The sequence below is a fragment of the Squalius cephalus genome (genome assembly GCF_949319135.1).
Source record: "Squalius cephalus genome assembly, chromosome: 21".
NCBI classification, from domain to species: Eukaryota; Metazoa; Chordata; class Actinopteri; order Cypriniformes; family Leuciscidae; genus Squalius; species Squalius cephalus.
In genome coordinates this window covers 8275890-8301793 of record NC_137142.1, presented here as the reverse complement: position 1 = coordinate 8301793, position 25904 = coordinate 8275890, and the positions used below count along the sequence as shown (strand labels likewise).

The 25904-nt window shown below is 33.7% G+C and overlaps 1 protein-coding gene across 1 annotated transcript; it reads left to right on the top strand.

Moving 5' to 3' along the window:
* Nucleotides 1-6049: 6049 nt before the first annotated feature.
* Nucleotides 6050-24881, top strand: LOC307148930 (uncharacterized protein). The gene is made up of 15 exons (XM_079854874.1): nucleotides 6050-12467; nucleotides 12607-12889; nucleotides 13184-13290; nucleotides 14164-14326; nucleotides 14412-14493; nucleotides 14654-14764; nucleotides 15805-15846; nucleotides 15957-16422; nucleotides 16566-16726; nucleotides 20710-20938; nucleotides 21062-21126; nucleotides 21280-21429; nucleotides 21513-23385; nucleotides 23498-23662; nucleotides 23836-24881. Exons 3-15 carry the CDS (start codon nucleotides 13188-13190, stop codon nucleotides 24054-24056), a joined length of 3831 nt encoding a protein of 1276 aa, XP_079711000.1. The 5' UTR covers nucleotides 6050-12467; nucleotides 12607-12889; nucleotides 13184-13187; the 3' UTR covers nucleotides 24057-24881.
* Nucleotides 24882-25904: the final 1023 nt, after the last annotated feature.

The following is a 25904-nucleotide window of genomic DNA, read 5'->3' as shown; positions in this document are numbered from 1 at the left end:
CAACAGGGTACTCCAGCCTGCAATGGAACTATGTGTGTGTGTGTGTGTGAACATTGTCTTTATTTTGTAATTATAAGTTATAGTTACAAAATAAAGACACTGTTCACACACACACACACAGATCCAATGCAGGCAGAAGTCCACTGTTGGTCAGTGTAGAGCGATAGTCCCCTATGTTAGTAATATAGACATGTATGTGTGTATGCAATGGCAAGTTAATTGTTAGGGACTGCATATAGATAAAAGATATATAATGTAACTTATAGTTATAGTTACAAAATAAAGACACTATTCACACACACACACACAGATCCATTGCAGGCAGAAGTCCACTGTTGGTCAGTGTAGAGCGATAGTCCCCTATGTTAGTAATATAGACATGTATGTGTGTATGTGTGTATGCAATGGCAAGTTAATTGTTAGGGACTGCATATATATAAAAGATATATAATGTAACTTATAGTTATAGTTACAAAATAAAGACACTATTCACACACACACACACAGATCCATTGCAGGCAGAAGTCCACTGTTGGTCAGTGTAGAGCGATAGTCCCCTATGTTAGTAATATAGACATGTATGTGTGTATGTGTGTATGCAATGGCAAGTTAATTGTTAGGGACTGCATATAGATAAAAGATATATAATGTAACTTATAGTTATAGTTACAAAATAAAGACACTGTTCACACACACACACACAGATCCATTGCAGGCAGAAGTCCACTGTTGGTCAGTGTAGAGCGATAGTCCCCTATGTTAGTAATATAGACATGTATGTGTGTATGTGTGTATGCAATGGCAAGTTAATTGTTAGGGACTGCATATATATAAAAGATATATAATGTAACTTATAGTTATAGTTACAAAATAAAGACACTATTCACACACACACACACAGATCCATTGCAGGCAGAAGTCCACTGTTGGTCAGTGTAGAGCGATAGTCCCCTATGCTAGTAATATAGACATGTATGTGTGTATGCAATGGCAAGTTAATTGTTAGGGACTGCATATAGATAAAAGATATATAATGTAACTTATAGTTATAGTTACAAAATAAAGACACTGTTCACACACACACACACAGATCCATTGCAGGCAGAAGTCCACTGTTGGTCAGTGTAGAGCGATAGTCCCCTATGTTAGTAATATAGACATGTATGTGTGTATGTGTGTATGCAATGGCAAGTTAATTGTTAGGGACTGCATATAGATAAAAGATATATAATGTAACTTATAGTTATAGTTACAAAATAAAGACACTATTCACACACACACACACAGATCCATTGCAGGCAGAAGTCCACTGTTGGTCAGTGTAGAGCGATAGTCCCCTATGTTAGTAATATAGACATGTATGTGTGTATGTGTGTATGCAATGGCAAGTTAATTGTTAGGGACTGCATATATATAAAAGATATATAATGTAACTTATAGTTATAGTTACAAAATAAAGACACTGTTCACACACACACACACAGATCCAATGCAGGCAGAAGTCCACTGTTGGTCAGTGTAGAGCGATAGTCCCCTATGTTAGTAATATAGACATGTATGTGTGTGTATGTGTGTATGCAATGGCAAGTTAATTGTTAGGGACTGCATATATATAAAAGATATATAATATAACTTATAGTTATAGTTACAAAATAAAGACACTATTCACACACACACACAGATCCAATGCAGGCAGAAGTCCACTGTTGGTCAGTGTAGAGCGATAGTCCCCTATGTTAGTAATATAGACATGTATGTGTGTATGTGTGTATGCAATGGCAAGTTAATTGTTAGGGACTGCATATAGATAAAAGATATATAATGTAACTTATAGTTATAGTTACAAAATAAAGACACTATTCACACACACACACATATCCATTGCAGGCAGAAGTCCACTGTTGGTCAGTGTAGAGCGATAGTCCCCTATGTTAGTAATATAGACATGTATGTGTGTATGTGTGTATGCAATGGCAAGTTAATTGTTAGGGACTGCATATAGATAAAAGATATATAATGTAACTTATAGTTATAGTTACAAAATAAAGACACTATTCACACACACACACATATCCATTGCAGGCAGAAGTCCACTGTTGGTCAGTGTAGAGCGATAGTCCCCTATGTTAGTAATATAGACATGTATGTGTGTATGTGTGTATGCAATGGCAAGTTAATTGTTAGGGACTGCATATAGATAAAAGATATATAATGTAACTTATAGTTATAGTTACAAAATAAAGACACTGTTCACACACACACACACAGATCCATTGCAGGCAGAAGTCCACTGTTGGTCAGTGTAGAGCGATAGTCCCCTATGTTAGTAATATAGACATGTATGTGTGTATGTGTGTATGCAATGGCAAGTTAATTGTTAGGGACTGCATATATAAAAAAGATATATAATATAACTTATAGTTATAGTTACAAAATAATTAAACTGTTCACACACACACAGAGATCCAATGCAGGCAGAAGTCCACTGTTGGTCAGTGTAGAGCGATATATATATATATATATATATATATATATATATATATATATATATATATATATATATATATATATATATATATATATATATACATATATATACTGTGTGTGTGTGTATACATATTATGGGGGGCCAAACAGGAAATAATTCTATGTAAATTTGAATATATAGTTATAACTATGAATATATTTGTAAATCCTAAATATATAAATGTAACCCTGAATATATAGTTATAACCCTTAATATATAAATGTAAATCTGAATATATAAATGTAAATCCCGAATATATTGTTATAACTCTGAATATATAAATGTAACTCTGAATATATAGTTATAACTTTGAATATATAAATGTAAATCTGAATATATAGTTATAATTCTGAATACATAAATGTAATCCTGAATATATAGTTAAAACTCTGAATATATAAATGTAACTCTGAATATAGTTATAACTCTGAATATATAAATGTAAATCCCGAATATATAGTTATAACTCTGAATACATAAATGTAATCCTGAATATATAGTTAAAACTCTGAATATATAAATGTAAATCCTGAATATATAGTTATAACTCAGCATGTGTGCTCCGCTCAATATTCCACTCTATGCCAATGCGCTCCACTCAATCGCTCACTGCCCAAGCATTCAAATCCCGCTCCTACATGAAATCTCAGTGTAACGTAGGCTACTGTACTATAGCCTTTGTTGATTATTTTTAAGTCATTGTTGGGGGCATTTACAATTTTGCATAGCTGGCCTCTGCACAATGTTTGTGTGATAATAGGCCATTGTTTAAACTTTATTAGTTTCAGAAAGATTCTCGCAGATACAGAGACAGTTGAAACAAAGGCAGATCTTTATTTTACAAAAGCACAAGGTTTTGGTGTTTGGATGTTTAAACATACTCTTACAGCTATCTACTGCCTAATGGTTTGCCAGTTGATAAAACTTTGGATAATATAATTAATAACAACATAAAATCACTTCAGTGTTATGACAATGTTGTTTGCATGAAAACACTTTAATTAGCAGAATTATATTCGTATAGACTGAGATGTAAAGAAACAGTGGTGGCCACTATCGTAATGAACTGTCAACAGTGATAAGGTATAGCTAAGAGTGCTCCAGACCAACCACGAACGAATGACTTACAGAAGGTATTCTTAACTAAGAATGTTTCAGGAAACACTTATTAACATTAAGGTAAAGCCTGAGTTATATATAAATGTATGTGTGTGTGTGTGTGTGTGTGTGTGTGTCTAATTATACAATGTTCACACAGGCATCAGAGACCAATATGCAAGACAAACATAAAAAGTATAAAAAAAAAATAGAATGATCAAACCATCAGTTATCAAAAATTTTAAATATTAGATTATTTTTTTTATTTTTTTTATGAAAGACCATTTGAATCTAGCCTGGGTTTCCCCATGCTGCCTTGCTCACAGCGCGATTTTATTCACGTTGCTAGGCAGTTTGGACATCATAGACCTAGCCGGCTGAATTCGTTTACAACAAAGATGCATAGACAGTAAAAGAAAAGATGACTGCCTCTGGAGAATTTAGATTTCACACTTATAAATAAGTCAGAAAGAATAAATGCATATTTGGGGTGCTGTCCGAGGAGAGGGCGGGCTCGGTATTCGGCCCGAACCCAGGGTACTCCCCCCATATTCCAGGCTGTGGAAGAACAAGCCGAGAGTGATTGGGGGGATGCTGAAACTGTCAAGGAATGTTAGGTGAGTGAATAAATATATGCTTCCTTTCATGCTGATAAGGTAGGCATGGCAATCGTTTGATGACAAGTTGATTGGATTGATTATTTGAACGAGCTTCTCCCGAACTTTCTGTATGAAACATCATGTGTAGATTCCGCCATCGCGTCTGTTATAGACGATATCGACAGCGCATTCATTTTAAAAGAGGAACAGAGAACCGCGATCAAGGCATTTGTCAACTGGAAACATGAATGAAAAACATATGTCACTTACTCCGTTGCTCTGATTGGTTGTAGGTCTATCCAATTGAGTGCAGAGACATTTTCTTTCCTAGTTCGGTTGAAACACGCCCCATAATCAAAGTTCAATGGACCAGTATCAGACTCACATTCTGACTAGAATCTGAGTATGATGACGTCAGGCTACCATAGACCAGATTTTCCAATGAAAAAGGGAACCAATCGCAGAATGGGGAGGGAGCAGCAAGACGATGATGACACCGAAGCAGTTTGTTTATATCTATGGATCCAACATGGCATCAGACTCGACGTTACCTTCTACCCTCATGTTTATCTTGCACAAACAGTAATATTCACGCCATTGTGTACAAATAAATCTTTGACCCATCGTATTTTTCCTCGTCGAATTTCTGTCACTCTACATACGTCATCTGGTATAATTGAAACGATTGGCTATGAGCTACGTACAGGCGCATTTGATAGACATTCATAGCGCCCAATAAACGGCTCTGGGCATTCGTGAACCACGCCTCAAATACGAGAAAATTAACACGTGGTTCCCAGACCAAGGCTCAAAAGAGACTTGGTCTGACATTAGCCAGGCTAATTTGAATCTGTTTTCCACACAATGGGGTAAAAATTACAGACGGCCTGGCAGCAATAGCTCAAAAGCAGATGTGAGAAGAAGCTTCTTATCATTCATAATATTATTTTTCTTGTTTAACGCACTCTCTTTAAATATATTTTATATGCTTTTTTATGCAGTCCCTAATTTTTTCTCTCTAGCTACAGTTCCATATCAACAAATAATACAGAATTTTAATTTTATTCTCACCAATTATTAATTTACAATATCAACAATGATCTAGACTAGATAAATAAAATGCAACCACAGCAATAAGTCAGGGGAATGCTTTTATTTCTTCCTTTGGTTTGAATTTTAAACATTTTGCAGTTCTTTTTTAAAATGTATACATTTTAATACAATTATAAAATGATATCATGATTTGAGACCCTCTTTTCTGTAATTAAAGACCAATTTTATGGGTTGTGGTGTCTCAGACAATGGCCAATATCAGTTAAAAAAACATCGTTTCCCTTAGGGCTTAAATGAACCTCATCACTTAAAAATAGTTCAGGCTTTTCAAACAGTATGTGTGGATGATGTACAATGCTCCCATTAACACACAAAACAAACTTAGCCATCACATTGTTCACAAACTTTCGCACTTTGTCCACCTTTCCCGGGGGGGCATGCCTCCAGTGGCGCCTTTGGTTTATTGAAGACAGCAGAATTTTCATCTGGGGAAACTGTCTGTTGAGGTCACGTAGGTCCCTCTTCATTGCTTTGAGAAGCAGCACACTTTTCACACGTCCTAGGTCGTTGCCTCCACAGTGAATCACTAGCACATTCGGAGCAGTCCTTCTTTTAAGGCACTGTTGGAAGAAGGGAAGGAGGTCTCCCCAACACATGCCTCCCCTGCCAAACCACTGGACCTGGGAAGCCACTCCAAGATTGGTGCCTATGGTCTCTCTTGCTCGCTTTTCGCCACGTCTAATGTAACTGTCACCAATAATCCAAACTCTGTGCACACCTGATAAAAGGATTACAATACAAATGATTAACTATGCAGCACACAATTGGGAAGTCACACAATTGCTCTAGAATTTGTTGTAAAATATAATTAGCTGCGTCACAATAAACTTTATACATTTAAGGCCTTTCTTTAACATGGAAAGGCACAACTCACAATCTTAAAATCTAGGGCTGGACCATGATTTAAACATCTACAATTTTCAAACGAACATACAATAACACTTAAACATTTGTGTATTTTGAAATGAGATTGCCACTACATGCATTATTGTAAATGTTAAAATCTATTTGAATAAAACATTTTAAAATAGTTCAATAGGTTGAGCAGAAACATACCTTTCTTTTGAGTAGTGGATTCTCTGATGAAGTGTTCTTGTTGAACAACATGAACTGTTGACTTGACTTTTCTAAAAAAAACAAAACAAAAAAAAAACAAGGAAAGTAAAAAAATAGTAATCGTAAACATGTTTAACAGTTGCAACATCTGTAGAATAACTGGTAAAACATTGTTTTTTATGTTTGTTAAATTGACCATTATGATTTTAAATATACGCAATATCATCATTGTTGGTACTACAAGTCTAAAATAAGGATTATTCTAAATTTCTAAATTACTCTTCTAGACATTTTAACTATCCGCAAAAAGGAGTATCAAAAATATAAATTATAAAGATACCAATTACTAATGAAACCAATTTGAAATTCTGAATTGTAACAGCGTAATTATTTATTTTCTTTATAAATAGATCAATCAAAATGCTGAACTTACCTCATGTTGTAGAATATGTTCTCCTCCTTCAAAAACGCAAGGTTCAAACAGAGACAAACACTTCCAAAAGACACGAAAGAGTGAATGTTCTGTGATTATATCCCACAACCCCAACCATCTCTGGACAGTGATTGGGTCTCCAGATAACTGTTGCTATAGAAATGCTAATTTCTCTGGGATTGGAAACAAACTGGCGCCTCCAAATATGTACAAGTGGGTGATTGTTGCTTAGCTTACCCTGGAAAATAATGCTGTTGCAAAAACACTTAATTATGACTTAGTACACTGCAAAAAAAAAAAAAGTTTAAGACTTACTTATAATACACATTTTTGAAAGTCACATGAAATAGACCATATTATTTATTTCAGATTAGTTTTAATAAAATATATTTAGTTAAAATGTCCCAAAGAAATAACAAACACCATATGACACCAAGTGTATCAGTGAATATTTACACACACATTCAATATATATATAGATTTATATAGATTTGTTTCTGGGGTAGAAAATAAAACAACAATATGGTAATCTCTACAAGATCTGTTTTAAAGTGAAAATAAATAAACTCATATGGGGTTATATCATGTATTGGTGTAAACAGTGAACTATATTAAGTATGCAGAACTCCAAATAAACAATACATGGACCAGTACTTTCTTAATATCATTAATCTTGCAGCACAACTTCAATTTAAATGCATCATCACTTTGGATTACATTTTCAGTAAGGTTCTATTCATTTAGATTATGTAATGCATACAGTTATCTGAACTAACCAATAACATCATACACACATTAATGCACAGTGTATTATTTTAGATAACTTATTCATATGAGCTCATAAAATTACAACCGTTTATTTATAGTTTATGGTAAATTAACAAATGAAACCTCTTTGTAAAATGGATAGCACTATTTCTAAATTTCCATTAATTAACCTTATGATCAAAGATAAAACACAGTAAATAATATATATGCCTAGTTTAATATAGTTCTTCTTAGTTAATTACTAATTTGTTGGTTAGTTTCATAGTAAATTAAGTTTATCCAGCTGTTTATCATAACAGAATAAACACTGAAAAGGGTGATCATGAACCAGACGTGAATCCATGAATAGCTGCAATTCACAAGTGTGAATTGAGTGGTTTTAGTTACAAAAAACAGCAATATCATTTCATTTACATACTGCTTAAACCTTTTTCTTTTGGAATGTGTGGTTAACGATTTCCTATACATTTGCCTTTACATATGATAATCACAGGTGATTACAGCTGTGACCTGACAGACTGTTTTTATCTAGTGGAGACCGGGTGTTAATAGGAGACATTAAATGCTTCGATTCCCCAAGCAGATATACCAGAAGTAAAACAATCAGAGGCATAATTAACCCCTTGATTGTCAAGGATCACTGGTGGCCCCAGATTATTTTATTTATTACTCTTTAAAACATCACACTCCTACTTGATCTGCACAAACTGAGCTTCATTAGGAAGGTTTAAGACCCCAGCTTTGATATTTGACCACTGTTTATAATTAAACTGGTTTGAAGTTAGATAAGTTTCTTAATTTATTCCAGAAGTGCAAAATAATTAATCTGTAATGTTCGTTATCTTGAATAGAAATCATCACTCATACAGCAGCCATTCATCTCATCTCCAGTTTATTTGTGTTTATATAGGCCTACATACAATATCCACGATCTCCCAGGGCTATTAGGCCAATGATGCGCACATTTGGAGAAATAATTGATATGATATCGTCATACAGAATAATATTTCTATTTATTTCCCACTGAATTATGCAATCTGAAGAGCTCAAACAGCTAACAGAGCCAGCGATGACTCTGCTCTTCCAGATTTGCGTCAGCAAACGTGATGACATCAGTTCGATATGATTCGTTTGTAAAGCTGTCAATCATCTCATGGTGAACCAACGTGACCATAAGGCTGTCCTTCTGGATGACGCAGTGCTGTGTACACTGTGGACAAACAAAACTAAACACATCTCTTCATCTGATACAAGAAGCTAATAAATGCAGGATTCAAGTTATTCTGTTTTGTGTGTGTTTGATTTCCGTTCGATTTTGGTTATTGTATAGGAACAAAGAATGTTTACAGTATGCATGTGAGTAAAAATAGCCCATTGCTTCATAAAAAAATGCAAAATAGCCTATAACATATTTAAATAATCTTTTTTGACTTGAAACCATTTTAAATTGCGACCGAAATATGATACAAATACTCAATTGTGTTTTAAAGTGAGCTTTAAGTGAGAGTGTAATATTAATAAATGATATTGTGTCATGTAGCTTGAGGCTGCCTGTTGAGCTAATGCACCTTCTACATGAGCTTCCTATTTCATAAAATCATGTTATTTATTTTTTTTAATTCAAGAACAGTTTTTTTTTGTTGTTGTTGTTGTTGGTTTTCTAACAAGACTTAAGATAATAGATGTATTGCTCTTGCATAGTGGAATGACAGAGATTTAGATGACCAAGCAAAAAATACAGGGATACAGGCATTAATGACTGAATTCAAACAAAAGAATAAGAATAAAAGAAAAATGAAGATTAAAGGGTTAGTTCACCCAAAAATGAAAATTCTGTCAGTATTTACTCTCCCTCATGTTGTTCCAACCCCATTAGACTTTCGTTCAACTTCGGAACACAAATTAAGATATTTTTGATGAAATCTGAGAGATTTTTTTTACGTAGTGTAATAGCGTAGCGCGTCTGTGTTTCACGTCACCACGTATCACACATGACCACAGTCGCCCAATAGCCCGCTACGTTATATTACACTATGTAAAAAAAAACCTCGAGGTCCAGAGAGAAGGAAATGAAAAGAGGAATAAAGTCGTTATTTTTGTTTGTTTTTGCGCACAGAAAGTATTCTTGTCGCTTTACAAACTTAAGATTGAGCCACTGGAGTCACTTGTACTATATTAACAATGTCTATAATACATTTTCTGGGCCAGCAAGTTGAGGTGTCCATAAGCCTGCAGGAGGAGTGATCCAGCACTCAGATTTAATCAGAAATATCTTCATTTGTGTTCCGAAGATGAACGAAAGTCTAATGGGGTTGGAACAACATGAGGGTGAGTAATTACTGACAGAATTTTCATTTTTGGGTGAACTAACCCTTTAAGTCTCTTGAAAAGGTGCTAAATGTTCGTCGATTTACATGAATGGGCCATTTCTCCTCACCAGACCAACCAGACATGTTGAGTCAATGACTCTAAATGACAATGAGAGTCAATGACTCTACATGAGTGTTTACAGGGGAATAAGATATTTGGTCTTACAATAGGCTTCATAAAATGCATTTAGAGATCATCCTCAGATTTGATATTCTGAAGCTCAGAATATTTTATACATTTAATAAATATATTCTTAATATTTGATGTTTTTATGTTTGAGCTTATATATCTCAATATTCATAACAGTCTGATAAATTTTTAGTCTTGAACTGTAAACACTCAAGTGATGGCTTTCTAAATATATGTTGGTTATGTGCCTATTCAGAATGATTTCTGAGCAGAAACTTTGATATTTTTGGTATGTCATAAATGCATCACTCACCAAAATTGGGGGTGACTATATAATTGTTTTAAATAAGCTATTCATCTAAGCTGTCTATACAAAACATTGTAAATAACCAGTTCAGTTGTAACAAGTAGGCTTTATCATCTGTATAATTTATTTAATGAATCTGTTTGAGATCAAATTAATGCTAGATGTTTTGATATAAATTAAATATCAAACATATAATGTTAGTACATGGCATGACTGTGTTTAATTTCACTCAGTTATTTTGATTTATTTCCAGATTCAATCATAGGCTTGTTCTTACATAGTAGAGCTTGCGCAGTTTTCAAAAATGGTGCTTTAAATCTCTTGACAAACTAAAAGACTTAAATTACATTTGTATGTATTCTAAATAAAAGACACAGGTTGTACTGAATGTCAGCTTGCTTATTTTTGTAAAGATAATGATTTATTGAGTCCACATGCCATGTAAACTTGAAACTATGCTTCAAATCACAGATCGAGAGCTGTCGTTCAAACCACAACTCTGCGATGCTGTTTACAAATGTTGGTTGGAACTAATACTTCAACGTTTGGTAAAAAATAAATAAAAAAATAAAGTAGATTCATTTTATCATTTCATTTTCATTTAAGTAGCTTTTATAAATGTGCAAAGAAAAAAAAAACATTACTGGTGTGAATCTTGAGACAAAACAATGGCATATTTTAAGATTCAAATTTGAGGTTGGTGTCTCTAAAACTATGCCCCCAGTTTCACAGACAACGCTTTCTCAGACGCATGTTTGAGCTGTTTTAACTGAAAACATATTTAAATTATGTATTATCAATTATTATCAATTGTATTACAGTTTTTATATTTGAGCTTGTATACCTTTAAAATATGTGTCTCATTTATTCCCCACCTGGTAAAATGGGGGCTGTCTTAGAACATTTTAAAGAATTATAATGTATAAAGTGGTATAAATAATTGTGGTGTGACTTGACTGTATATAAATTACAGAGCTGATTGAAACATATCCCAATTGCTCTGATCAGATGGTTCCTCACTGCTGTTTTCCAGTCCTTGGGTGGACTGCTACCCTACCCCCCAAATACCCCCGCAGGCAATTTGCATTTCTATGGAGAAGAGCTTCAAAGGACAGCATGTCATAGACACATAGGCCAGACTGTGAAAGTTTTACCTTAGGCCCCGTCCACACTACTGCATTTTCGTTTAAAAACGAAGACTTTTTGCTACGTTTGCACCTCCCGTCCACACTAAAACGGCAAAAACGGAGACCCAAAACGGAGAAGTTTAGAAACGCTGCCGACCCGTTTTTCGTTTTGAATCTCCGGAGGGCGTTTTAGAGTGGACGGGTCAAAACGGAGGACTTTAGAAACGATGACGCAGAGGCTCACGCTCGGCTCTATGATTGGGTGTCACCAGTCATGGAGTATACACAGGTAATATTCAGTACCAGTAAACTTCACCCGCTGGAACAGTTTCTTACAGTAAGAAACTGGCGCGTCTCAGGCGCGGTAAACGCGTGCATGCTAGAAATATAACCGACACCTATTTTTCTTGCGACACGCAAGCGTGTTGGAAGCGTTTTCTGGCAAAATGGAATAGGAAAAGATGTTTATATGTCATTTTGACACAAATACATATTAATAAATGATATTTTGATGTTTGAAAACATTTTTTACAGTCTATGCTTGAAAGTCTCTAGGTTTACACCGGCACGCACATGCCCAGTGTTGGTGAATGGTCACGTGATCCGCGTTTGCAGTCGTTTTAATGTGGACTGAGATCAATTCTAATACGCAGCTAATACGCAGTGTTGTTTTTTTTTTGTGATTCAACACAAGGTACTCTTAAGTAAGTGGTATGAGCTTTCTTTTCAGATGTGCTATACAAGTTAAGTTAAACCAACATAAATATGAATGCCCATGGTAAATGCTACGTCCTATATAACCATTTGATTTACATTAAATGAGAATATTTTTATATTTATTTACATTGTGTGAAATTACTTTTTTTCTTTATTAACTTTATCATTTCTATCTGCCACTGGTATAGGTTTGTGCTCTGTGCTCTATACGTACAGAAAAAAAGTGAGTAATTATAATGTATGTAATAGTAATTGAGGAAAAGGAATTTTTCCTGATCCAACTGATGTTTACAATTTGAACTGAATTTAAAAACAATGGACTATACACTTATTTTGAACTGGCTGTTTGATTTCATTCACAGATAAATTTGCATAACAGAACCAATAGTAATGATGGGTAATTGTGGCTAATCTGTGGGCGTCGGCCCAATCACTGCTCAGATAGCAGCATGTGTATCATCTATTCTATGTTCCTAACTCACACTTCAGTTTTGCCATTTGGAAGACAGCTCCTATACGCGATTGTTTCCTACATTGGAGAGTTATCTTTCTGTTATAGTTTAAAGACTGTATCTACCTCCAAGAACCTCATAAAAAGCGCACTGAGACATTTCTCATCTCAGTTTTTTCTTTCCAAATTAAGAGGTAAGTTGAACATTATATATTTTATGATAATTTGTAAATGCTAATTTTATAAAATATTGATATCCTCTTACAATGTAAATATGCATGTATATTACCGGTAATATTATTGATAATCAGATTGTTGGTAATTTTTTTTTTTTTATTTTTTTTTTTTACTACATTTTAAATTGTTACCCACGGTGTCATCTTTTCAATCATTTATTTTCTATGAAATTCTAAAGAGGTATTATTTATTTATTTATTTATTTTGCATATGAAGTAATCCTACATAAAATAATTTTAAATATTTCACAGGAAAATGAGACCCAGAAGAGTTTTTCCTGAAAAAGAAGCTTTGTACTTCATTGCTTCTGGCAAAGATAAAGACACATTTGAGAAACAATTCATGAGTGAAGAGAAAGGTAAGTTACTACATACAATTCTCCCATCAATACTGTATGACTTTGCAAAACTTAAATAAAAGCTAAGTGTGGTCACTAATTAAAGGAATAGTTCACTTAAAAATGAAAATTCTGTCATCATATACTCACTCTCATGTTGTTTCAAACCTGTATGAATTTCTTTCTTCTGCTGAACAGAAAGGAAGATATTTAGAAGAATGTCAGTAACCAGACAGTTTCTGGTCTCATTGACTTCCATAGTATAATTTTTTTCCTACTATGGAAGTCAATGGGATCAGAAACTGTCTGGTTACTGACATTCTTCTAAATATCTTCCTTTCTGTTCAGCAGAAGAAAGAAATTCATACAGGTTTGAAACAACATGAGAGTGAGTATATATGACAGAATTTTCATTTTTAAGTGAACTATTCCTTTAATGTCAAAGGGTTGGGTTTAAAATATGAACCTAGAGAAAGCAGGCTGTTAAAACAAAACACGCAAGAGGGGAAAAAACATGATTGCTTTGACCAGTTAAAGGTGGATTTACATCTGTTTTCCTGCCAGTATTTATGTTATAAGCTGCTGATGTCTCTAAATTAAACACTATTATGTAAATGTGTGAGTGCTCTTGATATTATTTGTAAGTAACTGCCAGTTAGAATGTGAGGGGCCTGTGTAATAATGGAAATGATGAATATTTAGTGTCTGATTTTTTCAGACAGAAAATCTGATTTTTTTTTTTTTATTATTATTATTTTTTTTACACTTTTATAAAGATGTAGATACAGTTGTTTTCGAAGTAACAATACCATTGAAAATAATTTAGACAACCTGAATAACTTCATGAATCTTTTATCATACTATTAATTTACTTGTATTTATACTATTTATTAGGTTTTGGAGTAATTGCCACAAAACACATTGAGCCAGGTGAATTCCTGTTGGAGTATGTTGGAAGACACATCACTGGATCTGAAGGAGAGAACCTGTTCAAAGACTACTCAGCTGAAAATGCAGCATTTTTGTATTTCTACTCCTTTCAGGAACAATCTTACTGGTAAGATTAAATTAATGAATGTTCCAATGAAATATAATACCATTATGACAATTCAAAAGTGTTTTTAAAATATTTCACCACACAGTGTTGATGGCAGTCAAGATACAGAAAGACTAGGACGATTCATAAATGATGACCACATCAAGCCAAACAGCAAAATTAAAATAGTAAGTCTGTCTTTAATGTATTCTTATTCTTTGTTTCAATTACACCTTTTATACAGCCTCATCTTGTAGCATTATTTGACATTATTAAAAACTAGGCGACTTTTCAAATGATGTTTTTGTTGTTTTCATTTGTGTGTTTGTGTGCTTTTGTAACCAATAGATAATGGATGAAAAGAAAAGACCACATCTGTGTGCATTTGCGTTAACAAAAATCAATGCAGGAGAAGAAATTTTATACGACTACGGAGATCCTAACTGCCCATGGAGACAGGTATTTAAACTTCTATTTCTATTTGTTGGTGTCTTATTTTCATTATTTTATCAAGTGGTGAGGAAAACTTGCTAACACTTTACAATAAGGTTAATTGGTTAACATTAGTACTAAATGACCAATACATTTGTTACAGTATTGGTTAATCTTTGTTAATATTAGTTAAAATCCAGCTGTTTCAATGTTTGTGCATGTTACTTCACAGTGTGTTATTAATTTTAACAAATACAACTTATGATTTTAATGATGTATCAGTACATTTTTAAATTAACAATAACCAAAGTTTAATAAATGCTGTTTAAGTGTACAATTTTTACTTTAAAAAAGCAAATTATTGAGGTAACACTTATATAGTTTTTATATGGTAACACAATAAGGTTTCATTTGTTAACATTAGTTAATGTATTAATTTGCATGAACTAAAAGCCATACATTTGGTAAAATATTTATTCATCTTTGTTAGTGTTAGTTAATGATACTCCGGCTGTTCATTGATTGTTCATGTACATTTACAACGTATTACCTAATTGATTTTAATAATGCATTACTAAATGTTGAAAATAACATTAACAAAGTTTAATAAATGCTGTATAAGCGCAGTTCATTATTGGTTTGTTAACTAATGCTAGCTAATGAAACCTTATTGTAAAGTGTTACAAGATTCTCTTATCCTCAACAATACTGCTGTACAATTTTTACCTTTAAAAAAGCTAATTATTTAGGTAACACTTACACAATGAGGTTTCATTTGTTAACATTAGTTAATGTCTTAATTCACATGATCTAAAAGCAACACATTTGGTACAATACTTATTCATCTTTGTTAATGTAAGTTAATTAAACTCCAGCTGTTCATTGCTTGTTCATGTACATTTACAACGCAATAACTAATGTTAATAAATACAACTTTTGATTTTAATAATGCATTACTAAATGTTGAAATTAACATTACATACTATTAAGAAATATTGTAAAAGTGGTGCTCATTATATGTTCATGTTAACTACATTAATGATTGCTTTTAATGTAATTTGTTTCAGAAAACCAGTATTTCCACATTCAGAGAGATCAAGGAAAATATGGTAAATATATATAGAGAGGTCTGTTCCTTCAGCTGAGTTTACTAATAACTATATACACTGTAAAACATTTCTTACATTTCAATATGCTTTTGCTTTTTTGCATTTTACAGGAATCACGATGGAAGAATTCATTTGAAAACTTTGATTTAAAGCCTGGTTTGATGAAAATGGATGACCTTGTTATCAACACAGAAATGAAGATTGCAAATGGATGCAATGCTGCTGAGATTTTCCCAGGAGTCTTCAACAACTGCAAAGTTGCAGTGAAACGAGTTGCCAAACATGTTTCCAAAACTGAATTGGAAATGGCTCATTTCCTGAGTTCAAAAAATTTACAAGCAGAGCACCTTCTGCAACACATTTCAGTGTTGGAAGACACTTACTTTGCCTATTTTGTGTCACCTCTTTGTGAATATAGTCTGATGGAGCTGATTGAAAACAAGGATTTTCCTGAAAGAAAAAGCCTGATAGAGAATCGAAGACTAGAGATCTGCCAGGAGTTACTGCAAGGACTTCAGGAACTGCATTCATATGGAATTTTGCACAGAGACCTGAAGCCTGAAAATATTTTGTTTGGTAAGAGCAGTCTGTGGATTAGCCATAGCTATAATTATCCTGTAATATCAGCAGAAATTTTCATTTAAAATGCATGAGCATATGATAATGTGGATATCATTTTAAGTGTTACATTTTTTGTGAGCATTTTTACTTTTCTACAGATATAAGCAATAAACTGTACATCGCAGACTTTGGAGCAAGCAGAAAACTTGATCTGGCACAAACCACACTGCTCTCTCAAATGGCTGGATCTTTTTCTTGGTCGAGTTATGAAGATGTTGGAGGCATGCAATACAAGTACAAGAAAGAATCAGATATCCAGGTAAGGGTTGAAAATATCATGTTAAAACTTGTTAATTTGTGGGAGGACGCCGGCACACAGAAGTGTTTTTTAATTACACTATATCAAAGTTACTTTAAGATTTAATGTAAAAATAATAATAAAAGGCAAATTATACATTATTTAAAAGGTTTAAGACTCAATCCTAAAAATGTTTTACCTCTGTTTTATTATAAATATCTCATGGTGACTGTAATTTAATTTCTTAATTTGTGTCAAAGGAAAAAATCTGCTATATGGTCATCATGAAAGCATTTGACTACACAATGTTTGGTCTCAATTTATTTTGATGGTCTCTTTAACACATTCTGTTGATTATAAGTAATGTTACAACTACATGTGAACTAATTCTCATTAGAGTACTACAGGAGTATAAGTAGACTAGAGACTAAAATGTAGGTTAGAGTAAAAATAAGTTGACATGTATTATATATTTAGTCAGTATAATGTCTATTGGGGTTTATCACAGTCAAATTTTAGCAGATATTAAGCAGATATAGTCTACTAATACTGTAATTACAGTTGGTTGACATGTAGCTGCACATTTATTTATAGTTAGTAGAATGTTCAAAAGGGACCATCAAAATAAAGTGTTCCCTTTCATAGTCACTACGAGTTACGACGTGACGACGAATAACGTCTCCGTTCCCTACTCAGGGAACCAGGGAACTTACTTAACTGAGACTTTTCCAGCATTCCTCTGGGTTTTTAGTTCAAAAGTGAACACATTTGGAAAAATATTGATGGATTCTCATTATTAATTCACATTTCAGAGTGGAGTTTTATTTATTTATTTATTTATATTTTTATCCTAAATTAATCAATGTAACCAATAAAGAGCAGCGGGTTTCAAACCCTTGGTCGCGTCCAATATTTAAAAAATGGGTTGTCTTGATGATTTAATGAAAATGGACTTACATAAAAATGAAATAAAATTAAATTAAAATAATAATATAAAATAATATTATATAGGCCTAAGGAAATATGCTAAATATATTTTGATTTAAAAAAAAATATTCAATAAATCAATAAAATAAAATACTGCAAAAATATGCAGCTGAGTTAGTTTCATTTTACTCCACAAATAAGGTGATAGAAAGTAAACAAAAAATAAATAAATGGTCATTTCAAAAGTTTGAAAACCACTGGTATAGAGCATTAAAAACTGGTATAGAGCATCCATTCATTAACAAAATAATTATGACCTTGTGCAGAAAGTCAAGAACGTTTACTAAAACAAATACAATTATGATGTTCCATGATTTTCCAATCACAGTGCTGGTTATAACTTAAGTATTGTATTGTACACAGTTACTCATTCCAAATTACATGACACAAATTGCAGTCAGTGATGAAATCTAGATTAATCTAGATTACAATCTAAATACAATTTATTAAATTTATTACAATAATTTACAATATTATTTACAAATAATTTACAATCCTGTAATCTAAATAATTTTAGGTAATGTAATTGGACTACTTTGTGAGTACTTTTGACCCTAACGATTCAATAGGATAATTGTGTACCATATTGATAAAAATACCATGAGAAAGAAAATATATATTTTTTTTTGCTATCAATTTTGTGAAGTGCATTAACTATTATAGCCATTAACTATTATAGCTTTTAGCCTTTATTACAGTATGTAAACTATCCTATCCTCTAAGCCTCATCAGATCACAAAGAGAATGTATTTTAAATACTTGAAAGGCCTTATAAGTTTTGATAACATGGTTTTGATCTAATAAATTGTCTTGGTTTGATGCTGAGAATTTTAACATTGAGCACATTTTTTTGTAAATTTGAACGACAAAAATCGGTGTTGCCTACACCGTTATCCTCTTTTTACAATTTGCACCCTGTTGACTTCAATGGGGCAAGTACTAAACCTGCTTTTAGCCTCTTAACATCCTTCATGTGTCATTACAAGTGCACCAGCCATGTGAGTGATTCCTTCAGAGTGAACACGGGTGAATCTGACTGCAGTAGATGTGAAAGGGTTTGTGCTGGAGCAATCTGTAAATTAATCTGGCCGTTAGAGTTATCATCTGCAGATTTTAAGTTAAACATGGTCAGGTCTGTGGCTTCATTGGGTTTCTGTACTTTAACAAGAACCAATTTCTGTTTTGTCATAAAATATCAATGAGAAAAATATTTTCTAAAAACTTTACAATACACTTAAGCCTATATATTATGTTTCTTAATGATTGTAATTATGATTTTATGACAACAAATTGCGAAGTGTCTTCTTTAACCCTTTCACGTATAGTGGTCACTACAGTGGACAGCTATTAATAAAGCATTTTCTTGAATTTGCATGGGTTTTTATGGCAAAGTTGCACATCAGCCTCATTGGACCCTGGTGCATCATCCTATAAATTGCAACCAAGGGCAAGCCGTTGTGTTTCGATTTTTCTCCCCTCCAAACCAAGATGGCCAAGGGTCAGTCAGACATGCCAAGTTGCTCCGGAATATCCACCCATTCCTTCTATCCTAGGAGACTCAAGCAATATCTAATGAGTCATATCACAGTAAAATTTTCCAAGTTTTGATTTTAGATTGAGAGAAAACTCTGATTAATCACATGTCCACTGTAGTGGACGTCATGCATCAACTGCTATATTTCAGCTACAATTCATAATTATAATGGGAATGTTAAAACTTAAAAACTTGATCTGCAGTGAATTTTTTACTGTAAATAAATGTATTTGTATTATTAGAATGTAATTTTCATTGACATCGAAAAAAGTAATCTGAATTTGTAATGCATGTTACTTGTAATGCGTTTCTTTACTCATAACATCAAAAAGTAATCTGAATACGTAATTCATGTTACTTGTAATGCGTTTATATATTCGTTACATCAAAAAGTAATCTGATTAGGCAATGCACATTACTTGTAGTTAATTACTTGTTAGATCAAAAAGTAATCTGATTAGGTAATGCATGTTACTTGTAACACATTACTTTACTTGTAACATCAAAAAGTAATCTGAATGTGTTATGCATGTTACTTGTAATGCATTACATCCAACACTGATCATTTCAGATGAGATTGAAAAAATGTAATGCTAGGTTTTCTCAGAGGAGGGCTATGATAGAAATGTGCATGTCCATCTTGAACATAATCAGAATTATCAGCTAATAAGGGTAAATCTCCATACTCTGGTGCACTGGAGGGAACATCTGAGTGGGTTCCACAGTTGTGCCTTGACAGTCTGTAGAAAATTCTGATGGAATCACGTCCTCATGTTCTGATATCAAAGATACGCGAAGTGCAACTTGTATGAAGTTGTACGAAGCCTTTCCAATATTTTTAATTTATATTTGTTGTATATATTTTATATTTTCAGTTTCACATGATTTGATATAATTGTTTTGATTAGTTTGTTAAATTCACATACTTTATCTGTTTGATTATTGTCTTATATTTAATACAGTATATCTTCGTTTTTAACCATAACCGCATGCTGTCCACTCAAGTGGACACCTGAAGATCTCTTTGAAAAATTTGTAAAAAATCTTGTTTTTCATGCCCTAAGAGGAATAAAAACACATAGGGAAAAAAAATACTGACTAAGGTTATCATAATTCATGCATGAAAGGGTTAAAATTAGACTACAACTATGCTTCTATTCCAAAAATGTCATGAACAATGAACTTCATGAACATCCCCTATTTAATTTGGGGATGACAATTCTTAGGTTTGGGTTCAAATGGATTAACAGGTTACATGTATGCAGTTACAATACTATTTTAGTATGTGATCAATATGATTTGTAATCAGTTCTGTCAAAAATGCATACATTTGTTCTATGTTCAATTGTTCTGAATGCTAATATTCGAGCAGCTTTCATTTGAGCACAGCAGCATTTTGTCATCATTTTAATCATCTTCATTCATTCTGCAGTTTAGTTGTGACCATTTCTGAAATTTTTGTAAATATTATTTTATTTTGTAGGTAGCAGGATGCTTGGTTCATTATATCCTGACGGATGGGCAACACCCCTATCAGACAACTACACCCTACTCCAAGGATCCAGTTGGGCTATCTCAAAATGTCAGAATGGGTAACTTCACTCTTCAATGTGAAGAAAGATGGACAAGACAAAAATATATTATTAGCAGAATGCTGTCTAATTCAATCGAAGAACGTCCCACCATTGAGGAATGCCTTCAGTCTTTCACATGTACGTTCCAAGACTTACACTTTTCTCTTCACCTCATTAATAAAACTTTGTAGATTTTACAAGAATGTAGAAAAAAAATCCTTAAATTATTGGATATCCTTAACAATTGTTGTGCATTTACAGGTTTCATACACCAGTCGGATTACACTGGAATCACAAACAACTACAGCAATGTGAATGAAAATGAAGTAAGTACTTTTCATTTTCATAAAAAAAAAAAAAAAGTTTAAGACCAAAAAGACAACAGTGATTCTAAAACACAGTATGTGTTTTAGAATCAGCAGGCTCTAGATAGAAAACAAACATGGACATGGATTTCACACACTGTTATTGTTTTACAGGACAGAACCCATACAGCAGATTTCTGTCCCCAAACGTCAGATGAGATGGACATCCTAGAGAGTACCGACAGTGATAAGCCAGAAAGTGTTTGCAGTGATGAGATGGATTCATCTTCTCACACTGAGGAGGACTTATATGAGTCTGAAATGGTAATTAAGGGTTTTATACTTTATAATATATAACATTGTTATTATTTACAAATACATTTCAGTTGTGTGGTTCTTTATTTCAGAACAACACTGAACAACAGGTTTCCTTTTCCCTGGAAATCTCAGAAGAAGAAGAAGACGACACAAAAAAAGCTAAAGGACATGTTGCAGAACGCATCCAAGGAAAACCACTTATGAAGAGTTGGATAGAAATAGATGAAAGTGCCCACGGCTGTAGCTCTCAACAAAATCAAATAAAAGTGAAAATGTCCTCAAACAGTGTACATCAACGCATCTATGACAAGAAGAATTACTGTCTTTACTGTGAGAAGCCTTATCCAAAAATTGCAAGACATCTACAGCAGAAACATTCTGAAAAAGTTGAAGTTGCAAAGGCACTTGCACACAACAGAGGCTCAAACATGCGTACTCTTCTATTAACCAAAGTAAGGAACATGGGAAACTACCACCATAACAGTTCAGTCCTATCCTCTGGGAAAGGACAGATCATACCAAAAAGACAAGCAACTCGTGAGTCAACAGCAATAGACTATCTGCCTTGCAAGTTTTGCTTTGCTATGTATGTCAAAACAGATCTCTGGAGACATCACAAACGTTGCAAATTACAAGACAAAGAAAATATGCCAGTGAAACGAAAAGTTCAGGCAAGTTGTTCTCTGTTGTTGCCAATGGACTCTGACGTTTCTAGTGGACTTAAAAATATTATTGAAGATATGACATATGATACCGTTACTCAAGTGGTGAAATCTGACCCGTTGATTCTGTCACTGGGTGAGAGAATGTTCCTCAAAAACGGAGAAGTTTCACGGCACCGGGCAGACATTAGAAATAAGATGAGAGAACTTGCCAGACTTCTTATAGTGACAAGAACTATTGATAAAGACATTGTTGCTTTGAAGGACTTGATCAACCCAGGAAAGTTCAACACAGTACTTGAGGGAGTAAAAAAGATGACTGGATTTGATTCCTCAACCAACCGATTCTCAGTCCCTTCAACAGCACTGAAACTGCGTCATTCCCTTGTGAAAGTGTCATATATTTTGCAGGGAGAGGCTTTACGTCAAGAGGATGATGCATTGAAGGGAAGAGCAGAGCAATTCAGTAAATTAATTGAACTAGAATGGACAATTCATGTTTCATCTAATGCACTGAAAACTTTGTACCAGAAAAAGTGGAACAGTCCCCAAATGCTGCCTTTAGCAGAAGACATAAAGAAGCTCCATGATCATCTAAAGTGTCTTGAGGAGGTCAACAAAAAAGCACACATTGAACACACATCACAAAGGTCATGGAGTGATCTCTCTCAGGTGACTCTAGCACAGCTAATATTATTCAATCGGCGTCGAGAAGGTGAGGTTTCAAGGATGGAAGTCAAAACATACCTGCAGAGAAACAAACAGATGATTCAGGATGAAATTATGGAGAGCCTTTCACCTTTTGAGAAGAAACTCTGTAAGAATCTCACCAGAGTAGAGGTACGGGGGAAACGAGGCCGCAAAGTACCAGTACTATTTCCCACAAATATAACAGAATCTGTGGAACTTCTAATTAAAACTAGAGAAGATGTTGGGATTTCCCCTAGCAATCCCTACATATTTGCTCGTCCTTTTTATGGATCACAGGAGAGCATCCGTGGTTGTGACTGCTTAAAGCGATTTGCAGAAAGCTGTGGGGCTAAAAACCCAGAAAACATTACATCTACAAAGTTGAGAAAACATGTAGCCACAGTTTCTCAGCTACTTAACCTGCAAACGCATGAACTAGACCAACTAGCAACTTTCATGGGTCACAACATTGAAGTCCATAGGGAGTTTTACAGACTGCCTGAAGAAACCTTACAAGTTGCAAAAGTGAGCAGAATTCTGTTTGCCCTGCAAAGTGGAATAGGCAAATTTAAAGGAAAATCTCTGGAGGACATAACGCCAAACATCAACTGTAAGTAAATTACTTATGTGTATATGTCTTTTGTTTAAACAATTCATAGTGTCCACACTTTGTAAAAATCTACTTTTAGTTTTAAAGAATGTGAATGCTCATTTTGTTACAGTTGAAGGGGGCTCCAGCAACTCAGACACAGAGGATGCTGAATCTGAAAAAAGGATGACAGAGGATGATCATTCGGAAAAAAGGGCTGCCACCTCAATAACGACCGCAGCCTCAAGAGAGGCAGTTCCATTCTTTAGGATTTCACCACTGCCTTTAAATAAAAAGGGTTTGTTATTCCACTTTGCATAAAAAAATTGTATCTACATGAAACATCTTGACATGTATTTTAAGAATTGTCTGTGCTCTTCAGCTTGTAAAATCTACATTATTCAAATTTTGGTTATTCTTTAATTCAATTAATTTGATTTACTTACTTAATTTCTTAATTTATTTTAACAGGAAAGTCCAGAAAGACCTGGTCAGAGAAGGAGAGTAAAATTATTGAACATCATTTCAAGAATTTCCTAAAGGAAATGAAAGTCCCTGGAAAAGTGGATTGTGAAAGATTCTTAAATGAAAACAAGATTTTAATTGGTAATGAAAGAGAATGGAAAGCAGTAAAATACTTTGTGCACAACCGAATAATCACTATCAAGAGAAATTTGTGTCTACAGTATTGAACCTATAGCAATACTGGGACCTTGCATATGGAGTATTGATGTTTTATGTCACAATACTGGGAGCTTGCGTATGGAGTATCGATGTTTTATGTCACAATACTGGGAGCTTGCGTATGGAGTATCGGTGTTTTATGTCACATACTGGGAGCTTGCGTATGGAGTATCAATGTTTTATGTCACAATACTGGGAGCTTGCGTATGGAGTATCAATGTGTCATAACATTGGTAGTTCATGTAAATGGAGCGTCAGTGTGTCATAACATTGGTAGTTCATGTAAATGGAGCGTCAGTGTGTCATAACATTGGTAGTTCATGTAAATGGAGCGTCAGTGTGTCATAACATTGGTAGTTCATGTAAATGGAGCGTCAGTGTGTCATAACATTGAAATGATTGACTATGTCCAAACTATTTGAGTGATCGATCATTTTCTGTCTTTTTTTAAGTTGTTTTAAAAAATCACTATTTTACACGTGCTTTTCGTTAATATATTTCATGGTATTTGTAACTTTTAATATAATTTATTTGGTGTTACCCTTTTATTTATTTAATTATTTATTTTATATAAAGCAAAGCAACTTGTTTCAGAAGCAATATATCGTTGATGTTGTGGTATACATTTAGGCACTCATCACTGAGGGTGGAAAGTCTGCACTACCGCAGGGGGGGCTCTTTTAGTGAGCTTATGAGATTTTCTATGTGATAAACTGAATGGTTTATTATGTGAAAAACCATTTCCGTTGTCAGGAGTGCAGCAAGAGCAAGTAAGAAACCTTCAGTTTAGGAGTGTGTGGACCTTAAATAAACTTTAACTTGATTTCATTCAACATGCTGTAGGTATGCATTTTTTCACTATTTATTCTAATTGCAAGAACTGGTTTATGAGTGTTATTGTGAATAATATTACTACGTCATTACATATTCTGTAAGTCAAAACTCAAACTGAACCAACTGAACATTTGAAATGTGAAAATCAACATAAAACTTTGAGTTTTGACCTCCGGTAGAGGTGGGCATATATTAATTGTTTTAATCTAGATTAATATTGAAATTAATCTAGATTAATCTAGATTAAAATGGTTCATTTAAATTATGCCGAAGACATTCAGAATATGTGTGCTACACAAAACTGGACTATAAAAGTAAGTCTTTGAGAACGGGTTTCTCAAGCCATGTGGCGCATTATACCAGGGGGTCATCTTCTGTTTCCAAAATGCATCATAAACTGCTTGAGAAAGCTGTTCTACTCATAGACTGTAAAAGGTTACTACTGTACTGTTACCGTCCGTAGGCAACATTAGGTAGGCCTATGTTATTATCAACTACTATAGGCTATCAATTTGGGATGGGCGATATGGCCTAAAATCCATATTGTGATATACATTGCAGCCTCTTGTGATAACGATATATATTATTAAAAAAAAAACATTTCAGAAAAGGTTACACAGACCCTGCTAAACAACTGCTAAATGTTTTTTTTGTTTTTTTTAGGGTGCATGTTGTTTTGAGAGCATATATTGTGCAAAACTGTAAGTATACAACATAATTTTGCAGATAAATAAAATTTAAGTACACTAGCTGCAGAGACTTCAGTAGGTCTAATGTTTATTATGGCCTGGAGCTTATGAAACCCCAAATTTAAAATTAGAATATTGTCTAACTGATGTCTTTTCAGTTAAAAAGAAACACAACAATGCTTCTTAAAATCAGGCGCAGACAGAGATTATGTGCTACACCACTAAGATATATTGGGAATAATATGCGCGCGCTGGTATTCAGTGATATGTTTCATTTTGAATTTGAGGTGGTAGAACGGATTAGTCGTGTGTTAATTTACCGAACTGTTACCC

Excerpts from the sequence above, each read along its gene's own strand:
- LOC307148930 (XM_079854874.1), top strand. The coding sequence starts at position 13,188 with ATGAGACCCAGAAGAGTTTTTCCTGAAAAAGAAGCTTTGTACTTCATT. Across the intron at positions 14,765-15,804 it reads CTAACTGCCCATGGAGACAG|AAAACCAGTATTTCCACATT; the intron begins GTATTTAAACTT and ends AATTTGTTTCAG. Across the intron at positions 15,847-15,956 it reads GAGAGATCAAGGAAAATATG|GAATCACGATGGAAGAATTC; the intron begins GTAAATATATAT and ends TGCATTTTACAG.